The sequence below is a fragment of the Marmota monax genome, unplaced genomic scaffold (genome assembly GCF_021218885.2).
Source record: "Marmota monax isolate L192 unplaced genomic scaffold, Marmota_monax_Labrador192_F-V1.1 WCK01_AAM20220418_F8-fsc00051, whole genome shotgun sequence".
Taxonomy (NCBI): Eukaryota; Metazoa; Chordata; class Mammalia; order Rodentia; family Sciuridae; genus Marmota; species Marmota monax.
The window spans coordinates 14,231,745-14,256,327 of record NW_026695202.1 but is presented as its reverse complement, the minus strand read 5'-3'; the positions used below and the strand labels follow the sequence as shown (position 1 = coordinate 14,256,327).

Below are 24,583 nucleotides of genomic sequence, written 5' to 3'. Positions count from 1 at the left end.
GGCTTCTCATTTTCAATTCTATAGTGTTTCTGCCCAGGACCCTGTTGGCCTCTGGGCAGAAACCGTCCATGTATGGGCCAGTCCCCCTCTGTCCTGGCTCCAGGCCACTCCATGCCTGAGCAGTGCTTCCAGGCATCATGACCTCAGAATGCCCCCCAGGTTTCCCTGCAGCCCTGGCTGAGGACCACTGCGGAGTCCCCCCAGAACTCAGTTCTCATCTCGGCCTCCTCTGAGTATCATCCAGGGCATGGAGCCCTTTAGAAAGGACTTTTTATTTCCTCCCTTTTGTTTGAAGTCGGGGTCTGGCTGAGTGCAGTGGCACTGCCTGTATTCTCCACAGGGAGTCAGGGTCACCTTAACCCTCTGTGGGCACATGATGGGCCCCTCATGCCTCCTTGGTCTGAGGGAAGTCCCTCCACTGTCCCCAGACAGCCTGCACCCCAGCAGGCCCAGTGGCCGTCCCCAGGGCCAGGTCCATTCCACCACCTTGGCTGGCCTAGGGCCTGCTCCGGGCTCTGCTATGTGGAGGGCTTCAGGAATCGAGGCACTAGGTGACCAGTGGATTTTCTGAGCCATTGTTCACCAAGACCCGCCTCCACACAGGGCTGGGCTCTGTGTGGAGGTGGGTCAAGTGTGGAGGGAATGTGCAGTGTCCCAAGGCTTGGGGACGGTGAAGACTGCTGGGCCCTGCTGCAGCCAGGGATGGGTGGAAGCAGCCTGAAGCCAGATGTGCAGGCTGCAGCTGGCCTGTGAAGGGAGCAGCCTCGCAGGCAGCCTCCTGGGCTCTGCCTCTTGCCCTCTGGTGGGTGCACTGCCTGGCATGAGCACCAAGGTGTCAGCCCAGGGTCACAGCTGCGTTGGTGAAGAGAGGCTGCAGCCACCTGCCTGTGTCAGAGGCTCAGCCAGGTCCCTGTCCTCGGATGGTCTGTGGGAGATGCTGTGGTATGAACCTGGCCCAAGAGATCAGCTACCCCAGGTCCCTACCACCCTGGAGAAGTCATGGCCACACTGAGAAGGATGGACCCTACAGCGGGTCTCCTCCATCAGTCACCCTGTGCCACCGTCTCTCCAGCGCCAGCTCTTCCACTGGAGGCCTTCCCTTCATGGTCCCACTCATCCCTGCAGGCATCTCCCTTGTCTCCTTCATGTCCCTGAAGCCTTTAGTGGCTTTTTTTTTTTTTTTGTAGTTGTAGATGCACAGAATGTCTTTCTTTCTTTCTTTCTTTATTTAAGAGAGAGTGAGAGAGGGAGAGAGAGAAAGAGAGAGAATTTTAATATTTATTTTTTAGTTTTCGGCGGATACAACATCTTTGTTTGTATGTGGTGCTGAGGATCGAACCCGGGCCGCACGCATGCCAGGCGAGCGCACTACCGCTCGAGCCACATCTCCAGCCCTCTTTATTTATTTGTATGTGGTGCTGAGAATGGAACCCAGTGCCTCACGTGTGCTAGGCAAGCGCTCCGCCCCTGAGCCACAGCCATAGTCCCCTTTGTGGCTTATTTACATGTACATTTTATTTAGATCTGAAGCAGGTCACTGTGTGCACCACACCCCCCCAGAACCTGTGAGGGCCTGGCACAACAGCACCCCAGCGTGGAACCGCCTGCAAATCCCTCGGGCAAGGTCAGTGTCCCCAATTCCTGCACAGAGAAGCAGCCAGGGCCACCGCCTTCAGCAAAAGCAGCTTCCAGTCTCCTTGGAAGAGCTCCTGGCTCCTCAGGGAAATGGCGCAGGCGCCCCAGCCAAGTCCCTCAAGTTCAGGAGGAAGCCAGTGCGGGGCGGTGGTCGGGGGCTGGCCTTCCATGGCCTAGCCATGTGGACTCCAGCGGGTTCCCATTCCCTGGGTGTCCACATCCACACTGGGCGAGTCCCGGGCGCACTGCCAAGTGTCTACCCTTGTGGGGACAGGCGTGCCCTGGCTGGAACTGGAGGCAGATGCTGCGGTGCAGGTGCAGGGATCTGGGGAACAGGGCTCATCTGGGGAAGTTCTGAGGCTCTGCAGAGGAGGCTCCATACAGCAGGTGGGGGTTGGTGGGGCCGTCAGGGGCTTCTGCTGGATGGGCTTGCAGGGGTGTGCAGGGAGGCACTCCAGGCCTGGGCAGGAGGGGACAGAAGGGGCCTGGAGCGGAGGAGGGTGTCTGGGAGCACTGCTGGAGAGCAGGGCCCTGGAGGGCCGCGGTCTGGCTCAGTGCAGCCTGGGAATGTTAGTGGGAGGGGACCCTGGTAGAGCCTGGACCAGGGACTATGGCAGGTTCCTAGTCCAAATAGTGGGAAGCCGCCCCCAACCCTTGGCCCAGGCCCTACTTGCCCACAGAGCCCTGCTGGCTGCAGCACCCCCAGGAAGTGGACATGGGTGAAGAGATGACCGACATCCCCACTGTGAGACCTGGAGAGCCCCCAGAATGATCCCAACTGTGCATCTCAGGCACCACTAGGGAGGCGGACAAATTCTGAGCACCTGAGACAGCAGTGGGGTCCTCAGGTACATGGAGGAGGCAAGGGTAAGGCCACCCCTCCTCCTGCCACCAAGCTCAGCCTCCAGGGAAAGAGGGGCCCATGATGCTGCCACAGAGCCCCAGACAGGACCAGAAAGACCAGAAACTGGCTGGAAACCAACGTTTTATTGAACTATGTCTCCTCTACCCTTCAGAAATCCAGGCCAATAGATTCCGCTTGGTCATCACAGACAGGGGTGTGACCAGCACTCCCCCCGCTGCCTACCATACACCAGCCTGCATGAGAGGAAGGCTTCCTCAGGGACAGGCTGCCCCCTGAGAGGGCCAGGGTCAGGAGGAGAGCAGGCCAGCCAGGCCTCCAAATGGGCAGTTAACTGGTAACCACCCCAGAGGTCTGGTAAGTTCATTTCTTACAAAAACAATAGAAACTCCAGTACAAAACCTCAGCAGTGTCCCAGCACTATCTTGAGTTTAAATATAAAAAAGGAAATCTCATCAGGAAACACCACTGTCCAAAGGACAGAACCCCCAGGAGCCGGCCACCTCCAGGATGGGTTCAAAGGGCGAGGGCCAGCCCCGCCCCGCGCAGGCCTCACTGGAGCCGCAGGTACAGGGCCCTGCTCAGCAACAGGCCCAGCAGCAGCAGCACGGGCAGCAGCTCCCGGCAGGCCCGGGCAGGAGGCACCTGGGGACCGAGAGAGGACAGTGAGGGCCCAAGAAGGTAGGGGACCTCACCTCAGAAACGGGGCGGCTAGGACAGGGTGAGATCAGACAGGGCAGGCGTTCAGCAGGGACAGGGGAGCAAGGAAGTGGCCCTGAGTGGGGGCAGAGATGGGGCAGCATCTGCCAGAGGACAGCTCTCCTGGCAGAGGGGCAGGAGCACAGTCCTGTCAGCTAGGCCCAAGGTTCCTGGGGCTGCTGGGCCCGGGGAGGTGTGGAAACAGGTGAAACCTAAGGCCACAGGGAGGGGGCGCCTGCAGCACACCAGGGGTGCGTCCAGGGGGCTCCAGGCCACTCCCACGGGCAGGGGGCCAGCTGCGCCTGCAGCCTCTTGGCTCTTACCCGGGTGCTGGGGGCCGCGGGTCTCCAGAACCACATGTTCTCCCTGAGGCTGGCGAGACCCTGGGTCAAGCTTCTGAGCACACCCGTGACTCTCGCCTGGCTGTAGCTGAGGGCAAGGCTGTAAGACACGGGGAGTGGAGCAGGCTTCAGGGACTCCGCCCCTGTGGAGGGCCTGTCCCCTCCCCACCCCACGGACACCCGGACTTCCCCTGGCACCCCTATGAAGGACAGTGTCCGTCTCCCCACAGCCATTTCTGGTTCATAGGTTTGTTCAGATCTCCTAGTTCCTCCCACCTTCCGGCCAGTGCTCTGCTCAGCTGGCCGCAGGGAACCCAAACCTGGGCCCTGCAGGCCCTCGGCCAGTTACTGCCCCACTTGTCCTCCCCAGGGAGCCGGCCGAGGAGCCAGGCCTGGGCGCACACGCAGCCTGCCCTGCCCTGCAACTCAGGACTCTGGATGAAGACCAGCGGGGGGCGGGGTTCTGCGTGGTGCTCTGCCAGGCCGGGAGAGGCAGGGGCAGGTCAGAGAGAGCTGGGAGCCCCTGGGCAGGCGGGAAAGCAGAGGGTTTGGGGTCTACTTGGGAGGTGTCAAGGCCATTTCCTTCCAGAACTTGGGGTCCAGCCGTGTGTAGGGTTCTGGGCCTCTACCTGCCGGTCCAGGGTCCCTCCCCAGGTGAAGTCCTGGGCAAGACATGGGCTGCTTACCTGTGCATGGCCATCCCAGGGAGCTGGGCCAGTTGGAGGCCCCGAAAACACAGATCCATCTCATCCCCAATGCAGGCCAGTCGTAGGGCCACCTGGTTACTGTGGAGAGGGAACAGGTGGGCAGGGTGTGGTACTGGAGTAGCCCAGAGCCAGGCAAGAGCAGGGGTCAGATTTGGGACCAGCAGCAAACTTTCCTGCGTCCCTCCATCTACAGGCAGACTCTGAAGTCACACGGTTTTAAAATCCACCTCCAGGGGTGGGTGGCCAGTGTCAGTAAGTGGGGTGCCCAGGGGGGCCTGCTCCCGCCCTCCAACCCTGTGCCGTCTGCAGGAAACCTCCGGCACCCAAGAAAGCTGAACACTCAGAATGTCAGTACCCACCCTGAGTGTTCCCGGAAAGCCCCAGCAGGGCGCAGCTCATGGGCTTTGGTGAGTAACAGTGGCCAGCATGGGTGGACAGGTTTGGGGGTGCCTTGAGACCCCCTCAATTGCTAAGGCTGGCTTCCCACAGGGTCTTTAACTTACCTTCCTCCTTTGACTAGGGGCTCAGAGACCTCTCCCCTGGTCCCCAATGCTGAAACCACCCCTATACCATTGTCCCTTTCAAAATGAAGGAGCCCCTGCCTGGGCCCTCCATGTGCACAGCTCAGACTAAAAACCAGTCCCCTTCCGGGTGCACCCTTCTCCCCAGGCTTGGCCCACATCCCACCCTGGTGACTCGGGAGCTCTGCCTGGAAGTCCCAGGCAGATCCCCCTAACCCTGGCCACCTGCACCACCTGATGACCTGTCTATTCTCCTGGAGGGCGAGCTCCCACTTCTGTCCTGCCAACGTGATGCATCTGAGTAGCAGGATCCCTAAGTTCAGGATCTTGATGACTAATAAGAACCTTGGAGCAAGAGGAAACACCCAGAACCCTGGAGCTGAACTCCTGCCTGTGCGCTGGCAGTGGCTGTCCTCCAGCTTGCGGGAGGTGACTGAGGGCTGAGCCTCAGTGCCGCATCAGTTCCCGGGAGGTAAGGCTGCAGCGCCCCCTGCTGGGGGAGCCCATGAGCCTGGCAGATGCGGACGCTGGACCCAACTGGGCTGGCAAGGCTGGTCCTGAGACCCTGGGGGCCGTGTCAGTCCCAGGAGTGCCCCTCTTCCAGCCTCAGTGGTTCCTTAACAAATCACTGCCCTAATTGCCAGGGCTGGGGGCCGCTCGGCTGGGGCACCTTGGGGTGGCTGGCAGGTCCAGCAGGCCTCCTGGCCAGCTCCCTAAGACGAAACGCTTGAGCTCTCTCGTGGCCAGCGCCACAGTCCACCGTGGGACCTGGAACATGCTGGGTGCCACAGGGTCCTTCTGTGGGTGGGGATGAGCCCAGGGGACCTCAGTGGCGGCGGGGTGCGGAGGCATCACTCACTACCTAGGGAGCGTCCTCTCTGGAGCCTGCCTGGAGGCCCTCTGCAGAGGGTCCCTGCTCTTCCAACCCATCCCCAAAGGTCACCGACCAGTGGGCCCTTGGGACCTACCTGCCCTGAACCATGAGGTGCAGGTTTCCCCCGAGACGGAGGACCTCCTCTCCCATGGGAGGGGTCATGCAGGAAGCACCTGCAGCCAGCAGGGGTCCGGGTCTGTAACGGAGGAGGCTCCTGGAGATGGGTCTTGCCTCTGACATCTCTTCTCTGGGGAAGGAGACAGAGTGTCACTGACCCCTAGAACTGCCAGGGCTCAGAGCCCCAGGTCCCAAGGCAGGCACTCTGGCCTACTGAGTGCTTTGAGCCCCAGGCCTGGAGCCTCGCGGGAGCGGCGGAGGCCTAGTATCTGGCCTCCTGCCTCCTCCTGCCCCCTAGAGAGCCACAGGAACTTGAGTTCCTTTTCCAAAGCGGGTCATGGAAATCAGACCACCCTCCCCCAAAGCAGCCCTAAGACCTGGGAAGGTCGCTCTGTCCCCTGAAGACCTTATGTCTGCTAGGAAGGACTGCCACGCAGAGCCCCTAGGTCTCCTGGATCGGCTGCCATGAGAGCACAGAGACTGGACCCTGTGTCCACCCCTGCTCTGCCCGGCTGTCCACCACAGGCCCACACGTAAACATGGAGTTTCCTGTGGGTTCCTGGCTTTGACTTTCGCTTTGGGTGCTGGGGGTTGGGCCTAGGCACAGGCATGTCAGGTAAGTGCCCCGGAGCTGCAGTGCCAGCCCTCCCTGGGGCTTGGGTCTTCATGTCTGAAGGTCCTTTGTCATTTGTCTCAACCTTGATTAGACGGATACACGCTGTCCTCCTGCTGACCGGACTTCTGTTAGGAGGGCGCAGGCTGTGGTCCTCACGACAGGGGAGGAAAAGGGTCCTGCCTTTCTGCCCCTGCTGGACTCCCTCCCAGGCCTCCTCCCCCTACCCTTCTGATCTGCTAAGGTCACCATCAGCCTCCCCCAGCAGCTCCCACAGCTGGAAAACCCAGGCACCTGCTGTCACTCTGTTGGGATGGACACCTATTTTTTGAAGTCTGCTGTTTCTCTGAGCAATAAAAGCAAATGAACGAGGAGTAGATGACACTCCCACCTCGCAGGGACCCTGCCCCGGCTTCTGGGCCTTTTCTTCCACTACTGGGTCCTCTGAGTTTCTCAGTGCCTCGTCTTTGCTGAGGCTGATATTGAACTCGTGATCCTCCTGCCTCAGCCTCCTGAGCCGCTGGGATGACAGGCGTGTACCACGGCGCACAGCTCCAGGCCTTCTCTAAACCATCCTCACATGCAGTTTCACAACCTCCTCCCAGCTCCCCTGGCGGGGCTGCTCTTCAGCCCTTGGCCTGCTCAAGCACTCCCACTCCCAACCTATGGTCCTCAAGCACCCTTCACTGTAAGCATGGTTGAATCCATTAACAACTTGAACATGACGCCAGCAGATTGGGCTAATATGTGTAAAGCTGTGCTAAATGGAGGACAATACCTGTTATGGAAGGTTGCCAATGAGGAATTTTGCAAGGAGACGGCTAGGCGAAATGCAGCAGCTGGTTATCCTCAGAGAAATCTAGATATGTTGTTAGGAAAGGGACCTTATGAGGATCAGCAGCAACAAATTGCATATGATCCTAGTGTATATGCACAAATTGCTGTAGATGCAATTAAGGCATGGAAGACTTTACAAGGACATGGAGGTTTACAAGGTCAATTATCTAAGGTAATACAAGGAGCTAATGAATCTTATGCTGAATTTGTAGATAGGCTTATTCAAACAGCTACCAGAGCTTTTGGGAATACAGAACAAGCAATGCCATTACTAAAACACCTGGCTTATGAGCAAGCGAATCGTTGGTGCAGAGATATCATTAGACCATGGAAACATGAAGATTTAAACACATATATTAAATTATGTAGAGACATTAATGAACAAGAGCAAGTCGTGGCAGCTGCAGTAAAACAGGCTTTAGATGCCAGAGACATTAATGAACAAGGGCAAATTGTGGCAGCTGCAGTAAAACAGGCTTTAGATGCCAGGCCAAGAACATGCTACAATTGTGAACAAACAGGACATTTTAAAAGGAATTGCCCCATTGGAGGAGGGTTTAACAAAACTAGGTATCAAAGGAGTAGAATACCAGGTATTTGCCCACAATGCCGTAGAGGGAGACATTGGGCTAATGAATGCCGTTCTCAAACCACCATAGAGGGTACTCCATTATCAAAAAACGAACAAGGACCAGGTGTTTACCCACGATATCGTGGAGAAAGGCATCAGGCTCCATTGCCAAAAAATGGACAGGGGGGCCCAATGCTCCGGGGCCCAAAACCACAAATATACGGAGCACTGGAAGAACCCAGCAACCCCATCAGGGTAGTGCCCAGGACACATTGTCCATCAGATCCCTCATCAGACAAACCAGAGGGAGCGCAGGGTTGGACATCTGCACCTCCGCCAGAGCAGTAGTTACCCCTGATCAAACTTTTACATTTTTAGTACCCAAACAATCAGCTCAAAAGGTAGAGCTTAATGCAGTTTTACAAGCTTTTGTGATGTTTAAAGATTCTGTATTTAATTTATTTTCTGATAGTCAGTATGTAGTTAATGCTATAGTATCTCTTGAAGATGCTGGTAGGATTTCCCCTTCTTCTACTGTTTTCTCTTTGCTTTCCACTATACAAAGTCTAATCTGGGACAGAAAAGATCCATTCTTTATAGGACATATCAGGGCACATACAGGATTGCCTGGAGCCCTTAGTTTGGGCAATGATTTAGCAGATAAAACTACACATGACATACATATTTTCTCTACACTAGAAGAAGCTATAAATTTTCATAAAAAGTTCCATGTCAATGCTAATACTTTACAAAAGCGTTTTAAAATAACTAAGGAACAAGCTAGACAAATAATAAAACAATGTCAAAATTGTGTGACCTTTTTACCACAAGTTAATCTTGGAGTCAATCCTAGAGGATTGATACCTAACCATATTTGGCAGATGGACGTCACACACTTGCCAGAATTTGGAAAATTAAAATATTTGCATGTTACAGTTGATACTTCTTCTGGATTTTTGATGGGCTCCCTTCATGCCGGAGAAAAAACTAAAGATGTTATAGCTCATTGCTTACAAAATTTTGCCACTGTGGGTGTTCCAAAACAGTTAAAAACAGATAATGCCCCTGGTTATACTTCTACCTCTTTTAAACAATTTTGCTCAACATTTGGCATTACTCATATAACAGGAATCCCATACAATCCACAGGGACAAGGCATAGTTGAAAGAGCTCATCAAACTATTAAAATGTACTTATTAAAGCAAAAAGAAGGAATTGGGAAGGGGTATATATTCCCCAAAGATAAACTTAAAATAACCCTTTTTACTCTAAACTTTTTAAATTTGGATTCATCAGGACTTAGTGCTGCGGAAAGGCATATGTGTCCAAAAAATGTGCATAAGCCCAAGGTACTTTGGAAGGATATTCTAACAGGACAATGGAAAGGTCCTGACCCAGTAATTGTCTGGAGTCGGGGGTCTGTTTGTGTGTTTCCACAGGGAGAACAGCAGCCGATTTGGATTCCAGAAAGATTAACTAAAGCGATTTCTACAGACCAAAAAGAAGATGATTTGGCTCAAATCCATAACAACTGATATCCAAAACTGCAGTTTGGCTATTCTTACATCTGCAACAGAACCAGGATGCTTTTTTCAATATCTATTTTATTATTGCCCTTTGCCATATCATGAAGTTCTATTTTGTTTTTTGAGCTCATACAGACCTAGGTTAATGTTTTGCTGATCAGTTCTATTTTTTGACTATAGAGTTTTTAAACATTGCAATGGAGATTTCACCTGTAAAAAGTTATAAGGCCTTTACTATAATGTTATGTGTTGTATGTATTATATTATGTGTGCACACTTGTGTTTTGTGTTATATGTTTGAATGTACGTATGTCCATATATCATATATGATGAGCGCTCATGATAAAATGGATCCAAATATTTTTTTTTCACGTGATTTATATGGTTTAATTTAAATTGGGTAAACAACTGTTGAGGATTGTTTTACTATGTAAACAAAAAAGAAGGTTAACAGATCTGTTTGTTTACTTTCACCTTTCCTTTTCATTATATTTAATAATTCTCTTAAAGATAATGTAAATTGTTAAGAAAATTGTTTTCTTTTAGTGCCTTCTGTAATGTTACATAATTTTTTCTTTAGCCATTATTGCCAGAATTCCTATCTTCATCCCAGTGCTGGTGAAGTCAAAGATAAAACCAATCTACAGCTTCTACAATAGCCATCACTGAACTGCTTGCAGAACTTGCCTGGACACATTGTGAGCTCACCTGTATGCATTGTGAACTATCTGTTGGTGCAGCGACTTGTGGTAGTGTTGGGGTATTTTTGCTGATGATGTCATTGGTGGTACAATTTTTCCAAAAGGAGCCGTCAATTGGCTTGGTGTATCTTCCTCCCTTCTGCTTGTCATGATAGTCCAGCTAAAATTTGGGGGCCAACAGAGGTGAGGCAAAGAACCTCACCCCCCCGCTGGTACAAAGACCTCTCCACAGGTGTGGCTGTATACTGGACCGGTAGTCAGTGACGGGTAAGATCCAATTGCAATGGTACCAACCTAAGGACCATATGTACTATTGGACAACCTAAGGCAGGCACGGTCCCTAAGCCACATGCTTGTTGTTTAAACAGAGAGGGGGAGATGTTGAGAGCCACAGCCAAAGGGGCCCCAGCAAACTTCCAGCTGCCAGCAAACTTCCAGCTGCCGGCTGATGATTGGCTCACAGCGGCCCCAGCAACATCTAGCTGATTGGCTCCTCGGCCCCAGCAACATCTAGCTGATTGGCTCCTCCGCGGTGATGCTCATTGGGCTGTTTCCCTGCCCTTTCAGACCACTGAGCTACTCATTGGGGGACTTTTTTGGCTCCGCCCACGTGACCCAGCCAATCGGCCTCCAGAGCAGGAGGATTGTGGGAGGTGGAGAGAAGCTTGTGTGGGAGAGAGAGGCTTGTGGAAAGCCGGTGGTGGCAGTTGAGGCTCTGAGGGTTTTTCCTGAGAGGCTGTTTTGTTTGGCGTGTGTGGTTCTAAAAATAAAGTTAGTTTCTTTTGACAAGTGGCTCCTGATTGTGCCCAGCCAGACTGCGGCACCTGCACACGCACTCCCCCAGGCCACCACAACCCTGCAGGGCCTCCCTCTGCAGCATCCGTCCCTTGTAGCCAGTGCTGGCCCCGTGACCCAGCCTGGCCACTGAGAAGTGGGAGGTAGGGCTTGAAAGAAAGGGAGCAGACCCAGCCAGGGCAGCTCCGGGCTCTGCTGCTTGAACATAGGAGCGAGGGCTGGCGCTGCAGCAGCCAGCCCAGGAGAGCGGAACAGGAGGTAGAGAAAGCAGAGCCTACGGCCTCGTGGAGCAGCTGCAAGAGTGACAGTCACTGTCAGCCCCTCTGTGCCCAAGACAAAAATTGCAGTACTGGGTGGGGTGCTTGAGTGGCGCTCCCTGGGCTGTTGGGAGGAGGGGGTAAAGGAATCCCTTTCAAGCACTCTGAGGAGCTGGTACCCCCCATGACCTTCCTGCAGATCAAACTTTATCCAAAATGCGCAGGGCCAAAATGTTTCAGATTTGGGATTTTTTTTTTCTTTCAGATTTGGAATATTTGCATATATGTAATGAGGTATCTTGGAGCTAGCACCCAAGGCAAATCAAGAAATTGGTTCATTTCTCATGTATACCTTATGCACATAGGCTGAAGTTAATTTTACACAAAATGTTGTTCATGGGGCAAAGCTTGTGTGTGCCGACTTGTGGAGTCACACTGATGCCCAAGGGTTGAGTTTTGGAGCATTCTGGATTTCAAATTCTCAGACTGCAGATGCTCATCCTGTTATTTTCTTACAATAACAAAAATAATAAATTAATTCCTCACATCTGCTGGCCCTAGAGAGCTCACAGAGCACCTTCCCACTCTCTCCTTTGATTTTTTGGTTCAAAGAAGAACCGGAGATTGGAAAAGTTCATGACTCAGAGCAGGGTGTGGTGGTGCACACCTTTAACCCCAGAAATTTGGGAGGCTGAGGCAGGAGGATCACAAGTTTGAGGCCAGCCTCAGCAATTTAGCAAGATCATCTCAAAATAAGAAAGGGCTGAGGATGTAACTCAAGAACAGAGCACCCTGGGTTCAATCCCCAGTAAGACACACACACACACACACACACACATATACACACACATACACCACATACATATACCACATACACACACACATATATACACACACATACACCACATACACACACACACACACAGAGTTCATGACTCAGCTAAGAAGGCATAGAGCTCTAGTCTCCTGCCCCCTATGCCAGATAGATTGATGTTCCTCAGACTGCAGACTCCATGCACAGGGCAACTGGACCCCTGGACCCCTGGGGATGCCTGAGGCCAAACACAAAGAGTGCTCCCTCCTTGCTCTGGGCGACATGGGGAAGGGAGAAGCTGGAACAGCAGCACTCACTGGGCAGGGGTCAGAGCAGAGCCCTACGTTTGGGACCCTCTGGGTGTCTCAGGACTGATCTAGACAGCGAATCTCAACAGGCACCCAACACAAGCAGCCCAGGAGAGGGGAGCACGTGGTGACATCAGCGCCACGGACAGGCCCAGGGTGTGGCGTGTCTTAGGCCTTGAGGACTGGAGAAACACAACGGTCCCCCTCCACCCCCCGGCCGGGGTGGGGGTGCACACCAGTCAGCCAGGCTGCTCAGGAGGCCGGGGCAGGAGGATCACAAGTGCAAAGCCAGCCTCAGCAACTCAGCGAGGCCCTAAGCAACTTAGGGAGACCCTGTCTCAAAACAAAAAGATGAAAAGGGGCTGGGGATGTGGCTCAGTGGTTAAACACCCCCCGGGTTTAATCCCTGGTACCAAAAAAAAAAAAAAAAAACAGAGCAGAAATGCCCAGAATTTCTGTCAATAGAGACGGTGTTTCAGTTTCCCAAGAGGAAGACGGAGAGGAGCTTTCCACCTGACCCAGAGGGAGTCTGACATGCAGCAGGGGCCGGCTGGAGGCGACAGGCGCACGGCACACAGCTGCACAAAGGGCCCCGCATTGGCACCTGCACCTGTCAGGCAACACCTTCGCCTGCGGCCGAGGTCAGGTCTGCCAGGTCCCTCAGCGCCAGGGCAGGGCCACACCTGCGGAGCACACCTGCAGGCAAGGTGTTGACAGTCACTGGGTTGGAGCAGCCCCCAGACCCTCGGGCAGGAGCTGGGAGGGTCCCCAGTGGCTTCTGTGTGCCCAACACAGGCTCTGTCCCAGGTGCACACCGCTAGAGCTCGGCCAGTCGAAACCAGCGAGGGACGCGGAGACCATCTGCAGGGCAAAGATGTCCAACAGTGCTCTAGAAAGTGCTTGGGGGGACAAAGCGGCCGAGGCTTGAAGCCACTCTCGGTGACCAGATGGCCAGAGACGACCTTCACCACTGTTTCATTCAGATCTTGCACCTCTCCTCTGCACAGGATGTGGCAAAACCCCTTTCCCAGGCCAAACTTGGACTTCACAGAAGCCACCCATGACACTGGCCAGCAGCCCAGAGGCCCCTTTGGATGAGGACACCATCCTTGGCCCCTGGCCCCTGGGGATGCCTGAGGCCAAACGCAGGCCTCTCTGTCCATTCTCCCGAACTGTGGGCGGGCGAGAGAGGGGAGGGGCTACCACACTCACACCAAAGGCAGGAGGGGACAGGTGCGGAGCAACCCAGGCCCACGGGCTCTGGTCACCCAGCGTGGCCTGCAGGACTCCAGCTTCAGCAGGCGAGTGGGAAAAATGACACCACGAGTGACAGGCCAGGGGCCCTACCCCCCCAGGCCACCTCGAACAGGTTCACAGACAGGAGCACTAATGCAGGGAACCAAGGAGAGCCACGGGCACCCGCTGACGGCACCGTGGAGTCTGCGGTCACTGACTCAAGATCTGGGCCCAAAAGTCAACAGCGCTCCCACACGCCGACCCGAAAATAAGACATCTCCACCAGGAGGACAGAGAAACAGGTTTTAGGTCAGAGATTAATCTAATTGAGGACGCATAAAACTTTTTAGGCAGAAAAATTTTAAAGCCCATTAAAGGATATAAAAGGCCCAGATAAACAGAGGTGGACCGATTTTCACGGCCGAGATGGTCTGGGTTGGACAGACGAGAAGCACAGAGAGTACTCGTGTGTTCAGTGGCCTTTAAGGAATATGTCCAGAGCCCTGGCTGCCCCCCAAGCTCCAGGCGGAAGGGGGGTGACCATGCAAATGGCCATTTCCCTGGGAAAACAGCTTCAGCCCTCATTTGCATTGGCCTCCCCCCAGCCTCCAGAAACCTCCAAGTGACTTCAGAGGCCTGCTGTCCCCCCCCCCCCGCCCTCTCCCCCTGCCCCCCATGCTCTCCCCCCCCCCGCCCTCTCCCGCTGCCGTCTCTCCAGGATACATGTTCCTGGAGACCCTAAGTCCCAGCCTCTTCCCTGCCCTGTGGGCAAGCACCACAGTAGTCAGCCCCATGCTGGACACATGGCCTTGGCCTTGACCCAGTGTCCTGTCATCCCCCTACTCAGCAGACATCCCCAGACCCCCTCCGGCACCTGATGGGAGGATGTCCAGCCACTGGGGTCTGCTGTTGTCAGGAGTCCACAGAGAGCAGGTGGGTCTGCCAGGGGCGGCCACCCACTGCCCCAGGGGGCGGATCTGTCCTGGGCAGCGCCCACTGTCTGCCTTCCTTCCAGACCCGTCCAGACCCACTGGCCTCCCTTCTGAGGGGGCCTGTGACAGCCACCCGTCTCACCTTGGGCTAACATCCCAATCCCACCCCTCAGCCCTCCTGTCCTGGGCCCGTTTCCCTATCTATTGCTAAATGGGGACGACGGTGCTCAAATCCTGGCTGGGGTCTGAGCACCCTCTGTGGTCAGGCAAGGAGTGAGAAAGAAGCCGCGGCTATGAATTAGCTCATTAAATACCCAATAGAGGGCCTTACCCACCACCTTTTGCAATTCAGGGTATTGAACCCAGAGGCACTTCGCCACTGAGCTACATCCCCAGCACTTTTTATTTCTTATTTATAGACAGGGTCTCCCTAAGTTGCCCAGGCTGGCCTCAAACTTTAGATTCTCCTGCCTCAGCCTTCCAAGTAGCTGGGATCACGGGTGAGCGCCATGGCATGTGACTGACAGAATCATTGTCAGTGGGCCCGATACAGAGCCAGTGACTAACAGGAAGTATCACTTGAATCTTGGGCCCCCAGTTCAGTTTCGGGCAGAGCAGACTTGTGTTTGTTGAATGAATAAAGGAGAGCATAGCTTTCCCATGGGACCCAGCGTGAGGTCACAACATCTGCAGATCCAGGAAACTGGACTAAGTTTTAGCACCTGGGTTTTTTTTCCCCCCAGAAAATTTGCAAATGAGTAGTTGAAAACTCTTCTTTAGTGAAAGAAGACACACCTGCCCAGGTCCCCACCCAGGCTGCCGCCCATACTGAGCCTCCTACAAACAAAGTCCACCTCCAGTTGAGAGCTCCATTTTACCCGGGGAGGCGAGGTGCAAATCCAATGGGCACAGATGAGAGGGCCACACCCACAGCCTCGAGGGTACCAGGGGGCTGGAGGGGTGGGGAGGGCAGGCTCCCGGTAAAGCAGCCTGCACTTGGTCACCAGCTCTGCCACTGGCTCATCTGGGAAATGGGGGGACACCCTCTCCCTCCCCGCAGCAAGTGCAGATCTGTCCTGGGCAGCCCCCAGCAGGTGTTCGGGGATGGAGCTCTGGTGGAGACCCCAGACGACATCCACCAGTTCCATCAAAGCCCAGAGGAGGACCTGCTGCTTCCCACCTCACAGATTCAGAAACTGAGAGCAGAAGGGCGCAGACTGGAACCACAGTCCCTGTTCTTCTCCATCAGAGCTCCCTGCAAAACCCCTCCAAGCCTGGCCCTGGACCATGAGGCTGCGGTGCCACAAAGTGCCTGAGAGGAGCTCAACTCAAGCACGACCCAGCAGGGAAAACCAGAACTCGCAGACAGACAGACAGACCTGGGCCACCCCGCCACCCCATGCACCTCGTATAAACAAACAGCACTGCCTCTAGGACTGCTGAGAGGAAGACACACTGTCACCCCCTCTGCCATCCTGGCTCCTTAAAACCTGGGTGACTTGGAAGGGGACAGGAGGACCCCCCAAGTAGCCAGGGTCCCAAGCTCCACAGTGAACAGGCAAGTTCCCACCTCCCTGGAGGTCAACCTGACAACCAGTAGCCCAAGTCACCCTCTGCCTCACACACTCTGGTTCCTAGGAACGGGTCCTGTGTCCTATTCACACCCGGCACGTACCTAGCAGCCCTGAGAAAGAAGGTGTGGGCTGTGCCCAGACCATGGAGGGAGATGGCGAGACAGCCCCAGGGACAGAATAGAGGGCAGCGCAGGCTTCTTCTACTTGTGCAGAGGACTCCATCAGGCCCTCCTATAAGCAAAGCCAGGATGCACAGCCATCTCTCAAAACAGGAAGAGGAGGGACATTGAATTTTTACCGTATCTGCTTTTGTGATCTTGACTTTTTAGGAATGCAGGTGGCTGGCTACTGACACAAAAGATATTTGTTAATGGCTTGAATTCATCTCCAACAGAGCTGTTTGCCTGGAAGGTTTATTTTGGGGAACAAAGGCCAGCCCCCTCCCACCCCACTCCAGTCTCCTGTAGCAGGCACCTGCAGGTGTCCTCTGCAGCCTGTCTGGGAGGGGCAGGGTTCACAGATAGAGAAAAGGAAGGAAGAGAGGAAGGGAGGAGAGAAAGCCTCATTCAGGAACCTGGAAGTGGTGGTTGGGAGGGGCCCTGGGAGGTGCGGCCATCTGGCCTGGCCACCCTGCAGCCCTCCCTCGACCCGCCGCAGTGGGGATGCTCATGGGCACCCTGTTTCCTTTCAACTTCCAACTCCAGTTTCCAGTCCTCCCCAGAAGAGGTCCACCCTGTGTCAGGATGGGGGTCTCGGGAGGGCCACGCCATCACGCCACCTCCAAAAGCACCTTGGCCCAGCAACGTGGCTTGGACCCAGCCTTGACTCCCCAAAAGTCTCCTCCTGAGCCCCGAAATGCTACCGTGTGCACTGAATTCAAGGCACAGTGACGCCTCTGATGCACACGAGATGGGGCTCAGGCACTCGGGCTCTGGCCTAACTGCCCTGTGCCCTGGCTGCCTCCTCTGCAACCCGGACCTTCTGAGGTGGCCACGGCAGCCAGAGGGAAGACACAAACACAAGTGAAGCCCGCGGTGCCACCAACAAGGAAACGGACACCAAGCAAATCAGTGTCGGCGCATCTTCCTGTGAGGCTGAGGGGCTGGGAGGGGAAGGCGGGGGCCTCCATCCCTCAGGGAGGCCAGGTGCACAAGGCCACGTCTCTCTGGTCACGTGAGTCCTCTGTATAAGGGAAAGGCGTGGGAGAAAGATCTGGAAGGAAACGGTGAGTGGTTCCCTTCTGAAAGGACCTGAGGTGGGTTCTTGGTGGGAAGCCACTAGTTCTGCCCAGGGACAACCAGGACAGCTGGACCCCTGGGCCAGCACAACCCTGTGATTTAAGACAAATCCCCTAGCCCAGCTGGGTGCCTCCTCCTTCATTTATTGAAACAAGAGCCTAGTGAGATGATGCTCTATGTCCTTCCTGCTCCAACCTCTAGGAAAATGGCCCAGTGGGGCCCAGGGTGTCGCCCAGCGGAAGGACACTCACCCAACTTGTGCAGGCCTGCGGGTCCCTCCGGGTTGTAGAGGAAATAGACCAAAATCATAATCATCTTGACGAGTTTGAAGTGACCACAGGAAAGGGGAACTCTGCTCTTCTACCCCATCAGAGATGGGCAGTGGGACTTGGCAGAGGACCCCACCTGGGTCTGCGGTTTTAAGTTTCGGGAGCAGCTTCTGAAATGTTGGGGTCACAGAGTGAGGACGGTCCTGGGTCTCACCCCAGCCCCCTGCACACCTTTGCCTCCCAGCCCCTTGAAATCTATTTCGTTTTATACTTTTGGTGCTGGGGATTGAACCCAGGGGCTCTTCCCACTGAGCTACATCCCCAGCCCTCTCTCGTCTTTCCCCATATTTTTAATTGGTGCATGACAGTTGTACATCAATAGTGGGCCAGGCGCAGTGGCGCACGCCTGTAATGCCACACCCCCCAGGGATCAGGGGCCCTGCTGGTACCTGAGTGGCCAGAAGTCTCTTCGTCCCTGCATCAGGCTCTTAGCCTGATCGGCCCCATTGAATGTCTACCTGTCTGTCTGTCTGCCCAGCAGTGGGAGCCTGCCCCGCCCTGCAGAACAAGGACTTGGCAGAGGGAGACAGTTCTCTGCAAAGCAGCAAGACTGAGGGAGGGGACCGAGCATGCCAGCTCACAGGGACAGGAACTCCCGCGTGGAGGCCCTGGACGGACACATGTCCCGCCTCAGGCTCACCTTCTGTGAGGGGCAGGAGGGAGCGCCCCCTGGCAAACGCAGCCCTGAGGAAAACACCCACGGCAGGCAGCCAGCGTCCCAGAACAGCGAAGTCAACGTCCTCATGGCCTGGACAGGGGCCACTTTGGTCTCCTCCAAACCCAGCAGCTGGCTTTGCCCTCAAGATAGGGCCTCGCAGCCCCAGCTCCAGACGCACACACTGAATGTCACCTATATTTTTGTAGTACCAGGGACTGAACCCAGGTGTTTTCATACAACCAAGCTACAAACCAGCCCCTCTAAATCTATTTTATATTTTTGGTGCTGGGGATTGAACCAGGGGCTCTTCCCACTGAGCTACATTCCCAGCCCTTTCTATTTTTTTCCCATATTTTTAATTGATACATTATAGTTGTATATTAATAGTGAGCCAGGTGCAGTGGCGCGTGCCTAGGAGGCTGAGGCAGGAGGATCACAAGTTCAAAGCCAGTTTCAGTAACTTAGTGAGGCCCTACATAATAGTAGTGGGATCCACTGTTAAATGTTCACACCTATTGCAACATGACAATATCATTCCCCATATTTTCCCTTTCCTCTACTGATCTTCTTTCAGTTTTTTATGAGATCCCCACACCTTTCTTTTCTTTTTTCCTCTCTGAAATCCACACAGGGGAGAAAGCATACAACTCTTCACTTTCTGAGTTTGGCTTATTTTGAGTAACACAATATTCAAGTTCCATTTTCCTACAAATGACATAAGTTATTTCTTCTTCTTCGTGGCTGAGTAAAACTCCATTGTGTGTATATCCACATTTTCTTCATCCATTATCCACTGATGGACACCAAGGCTGGTCCTACAGTTGTGACCTGTGCTGCTATAAACACAGGTTGCACGTGTCACTATAGCATGTGCTGACTTTAATTCTTTAGGATAAATATGGAAGGGCAGGATAGCCCAGCCCTTTCTTTTAAAAAAATATAGATATTGGTACCAGGGATTAAACTCAGGGGCACTCAACCACTGAGCCACACTCCCAGCCCTATTTTGTATTTTATTTAGAGACAGGGTCTCACTGCGTTGCTTAGCACCTCACTTTTGCTGAGACTGGCTTTGAACTCTCGATTCTCTGTAATCTCAGCCTCCTGAGCTGCTGGGATTACAGGCGTGTGCCACCGTGCCTGGCACAGCTCTTTTTTTTATCTTGAGACAAGGTCTTATTAAGTCACTGAGGCTGGCCTCAAACTTGCAATCCTTTTGTCTCAGCCTCTGGAGCAGCTGGGATTATAGGCATATGCCACCACTCAGGCGCCACCAACAGGCAGCAAATGTCCTCTTTTGTGTGGGGGGAATCATTCTGCATTCTCAATCTGACTATTCCCATCACAGGGCCCTCTACCAACCCCGCAGACTCAGCCCTCCCCTGAACTTCCTCTCTGTCTGGGTGTCAAATTTTCTCTCATCCCCAGAAAAACAGGTTTGCCCTGCAGTGCCCAGCGGGTGTTTTGTATTGTCACATCCTAATATTGACACTAGGAAAATCAGCTGCCCGCTCCTCTCCGTGCCCGCCCGGTGCCCCGGCCACCTTGCCTGCCCCTCTCCTGCCTGCTGCAGGGCCAACCAGGAACTTGCACCACAGACTCATTGGCCCACACTCTGTGTTTCTCCAGGCCCAGCCCCAGCCAACCAGTGGCAGGACAAAGGAGAGGCGAGGAAGCGGCCACTCACGTCCAGTCCAGACCCACTGCTGGCCTCCTGGTGGCCACCAACAGCAAAACCCGAGCGCCATTGGGAACTTCCTCAAAACCGCTCAGAATTGTTCTGGCCAGAGAGAAAAACAGTGGGAATCTCGTGGGATCCAGTTAAGTCCGCTGCAGGGGAAGCAAGAAGCCATTAACTGTCCACAAACTTGTTTCACTAACAGGATGCTTTCCAGGGGGAGGGGAGAACACCGCCAGCCGCAGCGGGTCAGCTTCAAGCACACAGGGCCCTCCAGCCCCCCGCCGCCACTCACTGCCTGGAGATGGTCAGGAGCCCAGAGAGGGACTGTCAGGGATTGTCCCTGGCTTCTCTGGCAGCTCAGTGGATCCAGAGGTCCCGTCACATTTGTACCCACCAACCCGGGGAGCTAGCAGGCACGCAGCCCCCCGACCTGCTCCAGGACTCATCACAGGGGTCCAGGCCCTCAGGGACAGTAAAACAAGGCCTGTGGACAGAGGTGCTGGGAGGGGAGGCTGCCCCTGGAGACAGGGCAGTCAGGGAGGACTGCTCACAGGAGGTGGCAACTGGGCAGAGAGAGCAAAGAGTGAGGAGCCAGACACCCACTGGGACTGGGGAAGTGTGTCACTCCGGGGATCTGTCTTAAGCCTCACACTATCCCCTGGGAGGACGCGGGATCGACTGTGGCTGGGGGTGAAGCTCAGTGGCCCAGCACTGGCCTGGCAGCATGAGGCCCTGGGTTCAGTCCCGGCGCTGAGGGGGGAAATCAACTAGAAGACATCTTAGAAGTTTGGTTAAATGGGTTTGTCACCAGGGAAAAGCACATTCTGAACTTTCAGGCGTAAGCTAAGAGCCCTGGAAGCCTCCCCTCAGCTGTGTGAGGCATCCTAAGCCAACTCAAGGGGCAGATAAAGAACTGTGCAAACCCAGCACACGAGGCTCTGCAGAAGCCACAGCCGAGGTCCACATGGCCCGGGACCCTGGGGTCCTGAGGGTGACAGTGCTGTGGCTAGATTCAATGAGTGTCCCCCAAAGCCTTCAGGCATCTAAATTCAGTTCCATCCTGAGCTAGTAAAGGGCAGAAACTTGGTCTGAGCCTGGTGTTAAGAGGCGGGGCCTGGGAGGTGACACGGTTAGGGTAGTCAGGGTGGGACCCCATGACCGAATCCCAGAGAGAGAAACCAGAAGAGATGTTGATGCCCACTTGGGGGTCTCGGCACTGGTTGTCCTCAGGACCCTGCAGGCAAGGCGGCTGTCCCAGATGCAGCTCTCTACCACATACCCCCAAACTGGAGCCAAAACAAACCTCTTCTTGATAACAATGCCTTTATTTTTATTCATTTATTTTCATGTGGTGCTAAGGATGGAACCCAGGGCCTCACCTGTGCTAGGCCAGCGCTCTCCCACTGAGCCACCACCCAGGCCCTCTTCTTGATAACTTTGACTCGAGATACTGCATCATTAGAAACAGAAAAAGGCAGATGGGAGGCTCCCAAAGCCTGGAGAAAGGAGTGTTAGAGGTGAAGACATTGAGGAGGTACAGGCCTGGAGGAAGGAGCCTGGCAGAGGACTCACCTATCTCTCAGCTGCCCCAGATGACTCTTCAGGGAACACCTGCAAAACAGCCTGTCAACAGCAGGAATCAGCCACTGAGAACCAGGCCTTGCCCCAATTCAGTGGAAATAAGGATATTTACAGAAGCTACCAGCAGCCACTTGGGCAGGAATCTCAGGTACCCATTTTACAGAATCAACAAACTGAGGCTCAGAGAGGTGGATGGCCTGTCCAAGGCCACCCAACTGAGAAGTGGCTGCATGGTCTCCAAAAGAGGGCTCTGGGCTTTTAGCTGAAAGGCCCAGCACCTGTGCTTCCTGGGACCTAAGCCTCAGTCTCTCCAGCTGTGAACTGAGGCCTCCTGCTCCGTGAAGTTAAGTATATGGCCCTTTTAGCCCAGGGTCCTTCTAGGGAGCTGGTGTCCCTGACTAGGGTAGGAACATTGTTGCAGCAGCAGCAGCAGCAGCAACAACAATGTCCTGCCGCAGGGGGTGGCTCCTACTAGCGCCAACTGCAGCAGCAACCAACGGTTTACTAAGCGTTCTGCATCCGGGGGGCCAGACCCACCGCGGAAAGTGAGACAAGCCCTGAAGCCCCGGCGCAGGTTAGGCCGGGTCACCAGAGGGGGCGGCGGGGCCTCAAGCTCCGACGCCGCGGCGACTCGGGATCAACGGTACGTGGCCCGCGCCCTGCCGGGTGGAGCCAGCCGGGCCCGCGGGGCACTGCGCAGGTGGCAGCCGGCGACAGCGCCTGGCTCCTCGTGCAAGTTCCTGTTCCGGATTTTCCCCGGCCCTTCCTCAGGTGCACGGGGCCCAGGATCCCGGCGGGGACAGGCGCCCGACGCCATCTTCCCTCTTTTCGTGGACAGAGCTGTGTCGTCTGGGCCCCGGGCTGGCGGTGCCCCACCGAGCTCAGGACCCGGTCTGCATACAACGAAGGTCGGAGCCCCGAGGCCACGCAAGAGGGCGGCGCGAGGGTGACGGGCAATGTGCCTCTGGGCGGAGCGCACAGGAGCCACCCATGGCACGGGTGCGCAGGCTGTGGCACGCGGGGCTGCGGCTGGCACGACGCGGGGTGGGGACCTGGAGCCCCCAGCGAGACAGGGGACTTTTAGAGCCGGGGTCTTCAGACGGCCTCCCTCGAGGGACTCCAGACTCCCTCGGGATATGCCGGTGTGGGACGGGGAGGGACTTAGGTCCGGGTCCCCGACCTCGCAGCCGTGCGCCCTGGTCAGCGGCCTGTGCGCTCACCTGCCGGGCTTGGGGCGAGCTGAGCGGCGGGCTGTGGCGGGGCTCTGGGCTCCAACTTACCTCGCGACAGCAGCAGCGGCTGGGAGGGCGGTGGCAGTGTGCGGCCGATGGCTGCGGCTGTGTGTCGCGCGGGACCTGCTAGGCGGCCCCGCCCCCGGCCCCGCCCCGCCTGCCCCGCCCGCCCCGAGCCCCGAGCCAGGAGTCGGACTCAGCCGCATGCAGAGCTCGTACCAGAGCATCTGCCGCCTGCTCACGCGCCCCGCCCTGCCCATCAGCGAGTGCGCTCCGCCGGTGCCCGGGTGCGCTCCCTGCGCCCAGCACCGGCCGTTCGACGTGCGCGCCCGGGAGCTTGAGTGGAGGGATCCGCCGGCCCCAGACAATCCAAACTCTAATGAGCCTCGCTCCGTCCTCTCAAGACTCCATCAGCCCTTTTGTACTGGGGATTGAACCCGATGGAGCTCGACCACTGAGCCACATCCTTAGCCCTTTTTAATATTTTATTTAGAGTCAGGGTCTCGCTGAGTTGCTTTGGGTCTCACTAAATTGCAGAAGCTGGCTTTGAACTACCATCCTCCTGCCTCAGCCTCCAGAGTCGCTGGGATTACAGGTGTGCTTCACCGCGCATGGCTAGCCCTGGGCTTTTTTCATGCCCGTTTTACCCACGTGGAAAGAGGCTCCGCGAGGACCGAATGGCTTTCAAAAATCCGTGCCTTTAGGCTGGTACTTGTGGGAATTCAAGTTCTTTAAACTAGTGAAAAGTCAAAACTCAAAACCGTTTCTCGCTCCTTAGAAGCAGCGCAGCGCACCCGCCCTGGAGCTTGGGGGCTTCCCCAAGCGCCCAGCTGCGTAGCCCTCCGCACCGAGGGGGGCCTGCTCACCCTGCGCTGGGCGGGGCCGGGGGCGGGGGGGGGGGGGGGGCAGGGAGGGCACCAGCAGATAGCCCACTTGCAGGCCGCTGAGAGACCCTGGAGGGAGGAGAAATCCAGAGTTCCAGGTCGGGTGGGCGGGGTGGTCTCCAATCCCAACCCCCAGCAGGGGTGTTTTGCGGGTAGAGAAGGAGGGGTGCTGGGTGTGAATAACAAAGTAACCACCTCCCAGAACTGGGCTTGTTTACGGGTCCCTCTCTGGCCACGGCCCTGGGGGAGGGGTCGACAAGGGCTCCCCTCCCCCTCGTGTCCTTTGCCACTCTTTCTTCTCTCCCTGGAGACAGAACAATGAGCCTACTTGGGCCTCAGTGTTCTCATCTGCAAAATGGTCCTGCAGGGCCTCCGGGGGATCAGGAGAGAAGTTAAGTAAACTCAGGCTGTGGGTAACCAGCAGGGGCCCTCCTGCCACAGGGCGTCTTTGGCCTCTTTTCCAGGACCTGCGAACTACATCAACTCCAAGCCAGAAGCCCGGCTCTCCCAGAAATGTATTAATAGGCACAGGCGCCCTTCCGTCAGGAGTGGGGAGCCCCGCGGAGGGGAGGGGGTGTGTGATGATACAGGGTCTCATGGGCGGGGGAAACCCTACATAGTGAAAGAATCCTCCACACAAGACAATTTGCCCAGGAGAATTCCAATTTTACTGCAAAAGGCTGTGTGCTTATATAGATCTAAGGAGAGATGGCAGGGCTTAGATAAATGGCGGGCAAGTTCTTCCAATATCAGTTCTGGAGCCCAGGAATTAGTTCTTATTGGGGCTAAGGTTCCCCGCCAGCTAGATTTGAAATTGGCACCACTGGGAGAGTTCACACCCACCGGAACTTTTCCTGCCAGTGAAAAAACGGGAAAGTAGGAAGAGAAGGTCCTTAGGCACCATGTTGGGGTTTTTTTTCCTCTGGGGTGCGGCTGCCATTATACTTTTCCCAACATTCCTCCCTTTTTGTTTTCTTAGGAACTGGGGCATCATTGGTCAGATCCGGCTGTGCAGGGACGGCGTGGGCCTAGAAGGGGAAGTGGAGGAATGTTGTGGGGG

General features: G+C 55.4%; 2 protein-coding genes across 2 annotated transcripts; one reads left to right on the top strand and one right to left on the bottom strand.

The window, feature by feature from the left end:
- Window positions 1-2,603: 2,603 nt before the first annotated feature.
- On the bottom strand, window positions 2,604-22,745 carry Bik (BCL2 interacting killer). Its single transcript, XM_058574248.1, has 6 exons — window positions 22,688-22,745; window positions 21,399-21,449; window positions 5,734-5,886; window positions 4,224-4,322; window positions 3,520-3,637; window positions 2,604-3,142 (listed from the first exon to the last, which is right to left on the bottom strand). The coding sequence occupies exons 3-6, from the start codon at window positions 5,877-5,879 to the stop codon at window positions 3,050-3,052; spliced, it is 456 nt and encodes a 151-aa protein (XP_058430231.1). The 5' UTR covers window positions 5,880-5,886; window positions 21,399-21,449; window positions 22,688-22,745; the 3' UTR covers window positions 2,604-3,049.
- On the top strand, window positions 3,040-8,248 carry LOC131423623 (endogenous retrovirus group K member 6 Gag polyprotein-like). Its single transcript, XM_058574247.1, has 4 exons — window positions 3,040-3,178; window positions 4,554-4,651; window positions 4,914-5,237; window positions 6,464-8,248. The coding sequence occupies exon 4, from the start codon at window positions 6,950-6,952 to the stop codon at window positions 8,123-8,125; it is 1,176 nt and encodes a 391-aa protein (XP_058430230.1). The 5' UTR covers window positions 3,040-3,178; window positions 4,554-4,651; window positions 4,914-5,237; window positions 6,464-6,949; the 3' UTR covers window positions 8,126-8,248.
- Window positions 22,746-24,583: the final 1,838 nt, after the last annotated feature.